The 10,000-nt window shown below is 36.5% G+C and overlaps 1 protein-coding gene across 1 annotated transcript in view; it reads left to right on the plus strand.

Annotated features, from left to right (window-relative positions):
* The window catches only part of LOC135197347 (uncharacterized), a 224,566-nt gene that overhangs the window by 157,802 nt on the left and 56,764 nt on the right, over nt 1-10,000 (plus strand). Inside the window, 2 exon segments of the mRNA XM_064224486.1 lie at nt 3,050-3,137; nt 6,552-6,681. Coding sequence (XP_064080556.1) covers nt 3,050-3,137; nt 6,552-6,681 — 218 coding nt within the window.

Raw genomic sequence — 10,000 nt, forward strand, 5'->3', positions numbered from 1 at the left:
ACAAACAAACAAAAAAAAATAATAATAAAAGAAATATATAAATAGAAAAATAAATATAATAAAATAACATAAATCGTAAGTTTTGTGTAAAAATGCACACTCCTACTCAGAATAACTTTATGTTTGTGTAGAAGAAACGGGAAATGAATTTAAACTTTTGAGTTTGTTGATGTAATAACAAAGGTTTTTTCACGTCTTTAAAAAAAAAAAAAGAAAAAAAAAAAAAAAAAACCTGATAAAAAGGAAGGTTATAGCAGTGTGGCTAAAGCCCTTCCACGTTATAATGGGCCTCCTAAGAGTAACTGAATCTTGCAACAAGCCTTAGAAGCCTTGTACATGCTGCATCATGTCCTCAGTAAGGTCTGAAAGCGAACGGACACGCCAAAAGACGATGAAAATGAACTGATGCTTGTGTCCGCTCCCTTTCCAAGTTCATGAGGTCGGTGTATGTAGTTCGCTAATATGGAGAGACCCCCTTACAAAGCAAGGTTTCGCTCTTGAATATTGGAAAGTGAGAGGTGTTGGTATTATTATTATTATTATTATTATTATTATTAATTATTATTATTATTAGGAAAGTAAATCTACAGTAATATGCGTCTTTGATTTTGTTATTTAAAATATATACAACAAAAAGCTTCTGATTGTTACTATTCTCATTACTATTATAATTATTATCAATATTATTATTATTATTATTATTTTATTATTATTATTATTATTATTATTATTATTATTATTATTATTGGGAGAGTAAATCTACAGTAGTATGCCTGTTTGATTTTGTTATTTAAAATATATACAACAGAAAGCTTCCGATGACCTGCACGGTTCACGTTGTTGTTATTATTATTATTATTATTATTATTATTATTATTATTATTATTATTATTATTATTATTATTATATCCTGAGTGTGCGCGCATTCCCATGAACAAATCCAAACTCCCCAAGGTTAAAAAAGAATATTTATTGCACGAATAAAAAGAGAAGGATCATGCGAAGGAAAGTAGCATACACTGTAAATGAAAATAAAAAATGAAGAGAGATAAATCACTACGTACAGAAATCAGTCAATGCATCAGCATTGGGTAAGAAAGCAAAGACACCGGCGAGGCGACGCTTGGCAACGTTGTAATAAGTTCCTAAGTCAATATTTCAATACTTGTTATTTTCTCTTTATTGAAATATGTGGTGATTATAACAGACGGCCAAGTTGAACTTTACGATAGCGTATCATTAACTATTGGAGGAAGTTCCAAGAATAAGAGTTTTATTTGACCATGTATGTGATTAGCGTATGTATTTTGTAAATGCATCAACCTACTACTTGATTGGGTTGTATCGCTTATTTGAGTGCGTACTATCCAGGCTCATACGTACGACTTTTCTGGGTGTAATTGTACTAAAATAAACGACGTATATTTATTTGAATAGACCTAAGATATACTGTGTGTTATTGCACGACGTATATACCCGCTTTATTTGAATAAAACCAAAAGATATATCCGGTAGTTTAAGGTAGCTGGGTTTGAAGTTTATTTCTACATGACCTCTTTAAAGGTTTCATTGTTTAATTTAACCTTTTGTCAGCTCTTCCATACTTTTAAAATAATCGTGTTTGTTTAGACTAAGACTATGTTCTTTAGTTGAATGAGAGAGAGAGAGAGAGAGAGAGAGAGAGAGAGAGAGAGATAAAACAAAACTTACTTGTTTTTCCATGGCTATTCTATCCGAGAGAGAGAGAGAGAGACAGAATTTTTAATATAGCAGATGTATTCCGTCCGTGAGAGAGAGAGAGAGAGAGAGAGAGAGAGAGAGAGAGAGAGAGTATGAAGTGAAATTAATTTATTTTTCCCAATCTTTTTAAGCGAAAAAGAGAGCAGAAATTCTGTTATAGCAGATATATTTTGTCGTGAGAGAGAGAGAGAGAGAGAGAGAGAGAGAGAGAGAGAGAGAGAAACGATCCAATATTTTATGCATTACTCTCGTGAATAAAAAAGGAACATAATGTGACTTCCTTCAGAACGATAAAGGGTGAGTTTCATTATCACTGGCAAGCGCCCCTTTGCAATGCTTTATCGGAGGTTAAATTATTTAAAGGCCGCTGTGCATTTTACATGCGCTAGAAGCTTCCTGACATTTTAAATGTGTTATTTAACGTTTTAATATTGAGTGAGCGTTCAATACCGTGCATGAGCCAGGTAGATTTATAAAAAAAAATTACTTTTTTTTTTTTGAGAAATATTTTTAATTAATATTCTACTGTAGGTTTAATACCACTGGTGAAATGTGTAAAGTTTGTGTTTATAAAGCATTTCATAATCGTACAGTTATTGTCTTGGCTTGTTAATACTGTGCTTTAAAAATAGCTTATGCGTATTTTAGCATATATTTTTGTTTTACTCTACGTTATTTTGCGAAGAGACGCGCGCGCGCTCAGACTTAGCGTAAATACTCGTATACTTCCGTTTTCTATATTTATGTATACAGGCATTCCTGTGTGGTTATGTTTATTTTATGATTATATTATATTGCTTACGGTTTTTACTGGAATATAATTTGCATAAATGCATCAGTAAGTAGTTGAACATCTCGTGTGTGAATTGCAAATGCGTATTTAATTTGTTCATTCTTGTAAATGTATTTTGCTTGTAAATGGCTGAATACATTGCAGTTATCTACATCTAAAAATTTTATGCTTTTATTTTTCAAGTGTATTTCTCTAACCTCAAGGTGTAATTTTCTCGTGTTAGTTTGTATTTCAGATATGTATTTGAAATGAGCGTTTTGCTGGTATTTGAAAATGCATTTCTCTTACGTCCGCTTTGATGACAGATGCTTATTTGTGAAATGATGTTATACTGTATTTTACAGAGAATATTTGAATTTCACCTTTACTGCATATACTCATTAACAAAGTATTCCAAACCCATTCTACAATATTAATTCTCCCACTCATATTCTAAGTATGTTGCAAGTAGTTAGGCTTCTTTGAATAGCTGTATTTCATTTGGTTAATGTATTTTTTCCTCTCCCAATCTTTCAGACTACGAACAAGACGTTGAGGACTACCAACACTACGTCTTTAGTCCTGAAGACTCCGTCAGCCTCTCCATACGTTACTACAACTTCAGGTAGGTCTCGAGCCCCGTATCAGCCCCCACCCCCTTCTTCTCTCTAGACAACCCCCCAACGCCCCCCCCCCCCCCTTTCCTTCCCATCCCTCCTCCTCTAGGCCCTCGTAACACCCAACCTTTTTCGTTCTTCATTTACTCCCTCGCTCGTATGCCTCCTTTTAAATTCTCTCTCTCTCTCTCTCTCTCTCTCTCTCTCTCTCTCTCTCTCTCTCTCTGCGCGTTATTGATTGCGTCATAGGAAAAGATAACGTGTCTTCCGAGTTTTGCTGTATGCGAACCACATGTGCGCACCTCACTTGTTAGGCCAGGAAGTACATTTGGTTTACAGTACACCACGTGTATATTTATGTATAGACCACTGTATGTATTATGTATGTTATATGCTCTCTCTCTCTCTCTCCTCTCTCTCTCTCTCTCTCTCCTTCTCTACACTGCGCTATCCCTTTTGTTTATTTTCTGTGTCATCACCTTTTCTCATTTTGCAACTGTTGAGTCTTGAGTCTTCTATGTTCCTTTGTGTCATTTCGTTCCCCTCTCTTCCTCTTACTCGTACCCTCTTTACTCAATTTCTTGTTGCCACTGGTTCTCTTTCCCGTCCATCATCGAGCGTTGCTGTGTTCTACCTGACAGCTTACATTCCCTATCATTTATTCTCACTCTTTTTCCCTCTTACTCCTTTCTTCCTAGATTTTAAGATTTTTCGTCCTGTCTCCTATGTTCTTTTTTTTATATTTTTATAATGATTAAGATCTTGTGTTGTTTATCTTTGTTGTGATGAGTCAGGATTTTGTGATCTTGGGCGTAGACCTGTAATGATTGTAAGGCCTGCTTGATCCCCCCCCTCCCCCCCCGGACCCCCTCCAGCCTCCATTCTTCCCTTCCGTCACTTCGTTTTCCCTCTTCCTGTTACAATCGTTCACTCTGCTCCTCCACCCCGAACACCCCCCCCCCCCCCCACCCCCCCCCCCCCCTTTACCTCTCCCCCCCTCCTAATCCCAGACATTCCACTTTCCATAATTTTCTCTCATTTCCCCCCCTTTTTTCTTTTCTGTCGTTTTCTCTCTCTCTCTCTCTCTCTCTCTCCTATAGCTTCCTTTCTTCTATTATTTTTCCTTCTACTCTCGTCTATCCCCTTCACTTGTCGCATCTTTCCACCTTTCTATAATCTCCCACCCCCCTTCCCCATCTTGCTGTGTACCCTCTCTCCCTCCCTACCCTCCCCTTCCTCCAATCCTCTCCCTCCCCTGTGTAATTGATGTATACCTGATCACGCCCCCCCAAATGATGGGGTTGGTGGTTAATCCCCCAATCTTCCATGTCCAGCCGCCCCGCCCCCATTGTTTAATGGTTCACCCGGTTACACCTTTAAGGAGAGAGAGAGAGAGAGACGAGAGAGAGAGAGAGAGAGAGGAGAGAGAGAGAGAGAATGTTGCCCATGCAAGGGTTCGTGGTAGGAAAGGGGTCTATATCGGGTATGGGCCTCGTTCGGCGAATATGTTCAGATACAACTAGTTTTTCTTCCAAAGATGTTTTCGTTGTTTTCCGGTTCTCTTTTCGAGTTTTTCGATAACTTTTCATTTATACACTACTTACTTATTATAGGCATTATATATTAAGTTTTACATCCACGTTATCCGCTACTTCATTATCTCAGCTTCTTATGTACTTCAATTCATCCTGTGTCTTTCTCACACATACACTCATACTACATATACATACATACATATTTATCTATATATATATAGATATATATCTATCTATATATATATATATTTATATATATATATATATATGCCATCTGTGTTGCCATCTGTGGTAAGTAATGGAAAACTGTTCCCTATATATATATATATATATATATATATATATATATATATTATATATATATATATATATATTATATATATATATATACAGCCAATCTGTGTAAGTTATGGACAACTGCTCCCTTACATTTTTCTCTTCATATCTAAGGAAATTACTTTTAAAAATTGACTTAACAAAAGGAGAAGTAATATCCTTTCCTACTTTCTTCCGGTGTTGTCTACTTCATGTTTCGTATATTGTTTGTTTTCTTTTTTGTTTGCTTTTTTTGTTGTTGTTTCCATCCACACCGTTCCTTTCATTCCTCACAACTTTTGTTGGACAGCAGATAAAAATTGTGTGTTTTCCCGGCTTCCCTCCCTTGTCACTCTCTTGCATTTTTTCTTTTCATTTTATTTTTCACGCGGTTTTTCTCCTACAATTTTCATTCGTCCGCACTTCTTTTTTTTCTATCTCATTTCCTATTTCTTTCTCCGTATTTCTTACACTTCCTTGAGTCTGCTACCGATGGGACGTGATGTTTGTGTTCATGCTTCGAATGTATTTATGAGTGGAAGGAGTGATGCTTCTCTCTCTCTCTCTCTCTCTCTCTCTCTCTCTCTCTCTTCAGTAGTTACTAGTGATCTCATAGAAGCTGGTGTTATATGCATATGCAATATTTCTATCACTCAGCATGTATCTGCAACACTTATAAGCTGACATATGCTTATGCAATATATGTACTCTCTCTCTCTCTCTCTCTCTCTCAGTAGGTATCTGTAACGCTTATAAGCTAATTTTATATTCATTCGCAATATTTATCTCTGAATTAATTTAGCAAATAATTTTTCACGCATCGAAGGCCATTGGCAGCCCATGAATCTCTCTCTCTCTCTCTCTCTCTCTCTCTCTCTCTCTCTCTCTCTCTGCAATGATTATAAGCTCATATTGTATTCTTATATAAAATTTATCTCTGAATTAAATTTACAAATGATTTTTTCGTATATCGAAGGCAATTGCCAGTCCACGAATATCTCTCTCTCTCTCTCTCTCTCTCTCTCTCTCTCTCTCTCTCGTTTTGGAGTACGACAGCCTTAAGGAACATAATTTTAGTGGTAACTTCTAGAGAGAGAGAGAGAGAGAGAGAGAGAGAGAGAGAGAGAGAGAGAGAGAGTGGGTGGGGGGGAAGAGTGAAAGGAATAAATGTTTTGAATGTTACATTTATCAGAGAGAGAGAGAGAGAGAGAGAGAGAGAGAGAGAGAGAGAGAGAGAGAGAGAGTGGATTACACATGGAAACTGAGGTGTCATTCTTGATTGATGACATGGAAAAGGGAAAATTCCATCGCCGTAGAGAAATGGAGAATATTCAGTGTCCGAGTTTGCTTTTGCCAAACTGCTGGATATTTGTGCTTGGTGGAAGTTTTTAGGTAAATGACTTTTTACTTACTTATCTTATCTTGGAAGATTTAACTCGAAAAATCCTGATTCGTAAGTTAAAACGGAAGAAATTTCACAGCCTTGAAATAGTACCAAGTTTTCTATTGAAATGTATCAGCGGATATCTACATTTAATCATCTCTTAAATTCATGCTTCTCCTTCCTCTCAGCTTAATCCTTGGTCAGGGTCACTGTTTGAATGAGCAAGTTCCTGGTCTCTTTATCTTCATTGTCTCCCTTGATAAAACAAAGCTCTTTCGAAGACGTGTGTATGTGTCTAACCATGCTTTGAATGAGCAGGTTAAAGAGGAACAATTAAAACAATAAAACGCGAATTTTATTAAGACGATAACTTGTTTTGAGTTATGTGAAAGCTTTGTAATGAAGCGTGAAGGAGTTGAATCGTGAACTGTATATTAAAGTTTTTTGTTTTGTTTTTTCTTACGGAAATGAAATAAGCGTGAACACCGTAATGGGTGTAGGAATGTTATATCATGGACCGTGAGATGTAGAAAATGCAACACACGTGTGTTTGTGTATAAGCGTGTTTGAATTGGCAGAACAAAAATTGGAGATAATAAGGCATGAACATTAGAAGTCACAACGCATGAATAATTCAGAGAGAGAGAGAGAGAGAGAGAGAGAGAGAGAGAGAGAGAGAGAGAGAGAGAAACATAAATAAGAAACAATGACGATGAAGAACAGTAGGTATAAGAAGATATTGACCACAAAGAGAGAGAGAGAGAGAGAGAGAGAGAGAGAGAGAGGAGATAAAAGCTAGTGACATAAATAACAAATAATTAAGATGAAGAACAACAGGTATACGAAGATATTGACAACGCACAGAGAGAGAGAGAGAGAGAGAGAGAGAGAGAGAGAGAGAGAGAGAGAGAGAGAGAGAATCTGCGACGTAGTAGCCATCCCTTAAATTCTCGTCTCGAACAGGAGTGATACAACATGAACTTTTGTAAATCTCAAACATGATCTGAATGTGAATGAGAGGCGCAACATATTAATGATAATAATAACTTCTTTTTTTCATTTCCACTGCTTCTCTAAAGGGGTGAATATTAATCTGAATGCAAACTACTTCGAGAGTCATCAGTATGCGAAAAGATGCCAGGCGACGGAATGGGAATAGGCGCTGGGTGCGCCATACTGGAATTGGAATATTCCAGGCGGGTGATGACTTGATCTGAGAGAACCGGGCGGAGACAGGGATTATTGAAACAAGAGATTTATACGGTTCGTCTCTTATAAAGACAAGATGGATCTCTTGTGGTCGGGTTCCTGATAAGCTGCAAAGATCCTACGGATGGATTTAATAGAGAGAGAGAGAGAGAGAGAGAGGAGAGAGAGAGAGAGAGAGAAACTGTTTGGAAGTACAACAACTGGCAAATTATAAATTAATTACAACACATAGAAATGGTCGAAGATATTCAATTGAGAGAGAGAGAGAGAGAGAGAGAGAGAGAGAGAGTCTGATGATGATGATGATGTCAGTAGACCGTCAGAAGTCTTCCGCAAAGCTGAAGTAATCACGACTTCTGTTACAATTACTACTAAGCTCTCACGCTATCTCTTCATCATCTCTTAGGAGAGCCTTAAAGGAAACCCTCTCTCTCTCTCTCTCTCTCTCTCTCTCTCTCTCTCTCTCTCTCTCTCTCTCTTCTCCTCCTCCTCCTCCTCCTCCTCCTCCTCCATCCTCCTACTATTACTACTACTAGGAAGGTCGTAGATTGTCATAAGATAAAAATTCCGTACGAAAACAATCTTTGTCTCCTTCAGGTTCCTGAATAGCAACCATGAATATTTTAGCGTTATGAATATTCAGTAGCAAAAATGATTAAATAATACGAACAGTACTTAAGAGTAAAACCTTGAGAATTAAACCTTCTTCAAAGTATTTAGTTTTTCCATGAGTGATAAATAGAAAAATCCCCAATACTTGAGAATATACCTTTTTTTCAAGTCTTTAATTTACCCTTAAGTTTAAACAAAAGAATAAATGAGATCTCCAACACTTGAGAATAAACCTTTTTTTGTTAAAGATTGTAGTTTTCCCTTCGAATAAAGAAAGAAAAAAAAAAGGAAATCGATGCTTGACAATATACGTCTTTTCAAGTCCTTAATTTATTCTTTTGTAAAAGAAAAAACTAAACCTCCAACGCTTGAAAATAAACTTTTTTGAAGTCCATAGTTTACTCGAGTAAATAACACAAATCTCCAACACTTGAGAATAAATATTTTCAATGTCCTTAGTTTACTCTTGAGTAAAAAAGACAAATAAACCTTTTCAATATCCTTAGTTTACCCTCAAGTAAAAGAACACAAACTTTTTCAGTGTCCTTAGTTTACCCTTGAGTAAAAAAATAAATAAATATACCTTTTCAATGTCCGTATTTTACCCTTGAGTAAAAAAAACATAAATAAACCTTTTCAATGTCCTTAGTTTACCCTTGGGTAAAAAAACACAAAACCTTTTCAATGTTCTTGGTTTACCCTTGAGTAAAAAAAGAAAAAAACAAACCTTTTCAATGTCCTTAGTTTACCCTTGAGTAAAAAAAACAACAACACAAATAACTTTTTCTGTCCTTAGTTTATCCTTGAGTAAAACAAAAACAAATAAAAAAACTACATAAAAACAAGAACGCTACGCCCTTAGTAACATCATCGAATCCTCTGTTAATAATTAGATTGGGTGGTGTTTATCAGGCGAGCCTAACCTCGTTCCTCTCCATTCAGGCTCGTTATTTTGTCAGACTGATAAATGTCGGCCAGTGTGGGTCAGGCAGGGGAGATTGGCGGCCTATGGGATAGGATGCTGGCTGGAGAGAGAGAGAGAGAGAGGAACAATAGCCATAAAGAGATACATACTAATTTGTGTGTAAGAGAGAGAGTGCAAGTGAAGAGAAATTGAGAGAATGAACAGCAGCCATAAGGAGATACATACTATTATGAGAGAGAGAGAGAGAGAGAGAGAGTGCGAAGGAGCAAGTGACAAGAAATTGAGAGAATGAACAGCAGCCATAAGGAGATACATACTAATTTGTGTGTGTGAGAGAGAGAGAGAGAGAGAGAGAGAACGACATTCATAATAAGATATTAATCTGCCTCAATCTGCAAGTTCACAGTTTCCACATTTATTTTATTTGACTGAAGATATTTGGCGTTTATGAAAGAGAACGATGGGAAACAGAACGAAATAAAACGAAATAACTGTAAAGTTTATTGAATGCAATTTCACCCATCTTTGTACCAAGACTAATTCATGAATTAGAAAGTAAGGTTGAAAAATTGAAATGCATTTCATTTTTATTCAGTTCCTGCGAAAATGTGCCCTCGGTGTTGCTGCTGGATGTCTGAACATGATAATTGAAATATTCATCGTCGTATTTTCATTGCAGAGAGAGAGAGAGAGAGAGAGAGAGAGAGAGAGAGAGAGAGAGAGAGAGATAACAGGTCGAAAGTACGCACGGCCTTGTATTATTAATAGTACTCATTACGAAAAAGAAACTTGTTATCGCAAAAAAAAAAAGAATAAATAAAACTACTTCAGATAAGAGAGAGAGAGAGAGAGAGACAGAGTACAGACGCTTCTTAATGCTTGATAACGCTT

Source organism: Macrobrachium nipponense, chromosome 23 (genome assembly GCF_015104395.2).
Source record: "Macrobrachium nipponense isolate FS-2020 chromosome 23, ASM1510439v2, whole genome shotgun sequence".
NCBI classification, from domain to species: Eukaryota; Metazoa; Arthropoda; class Malacostraca; order Decapoda; family Palaemonidae; genus Macrobrachium; species Macrobrachium nipponense.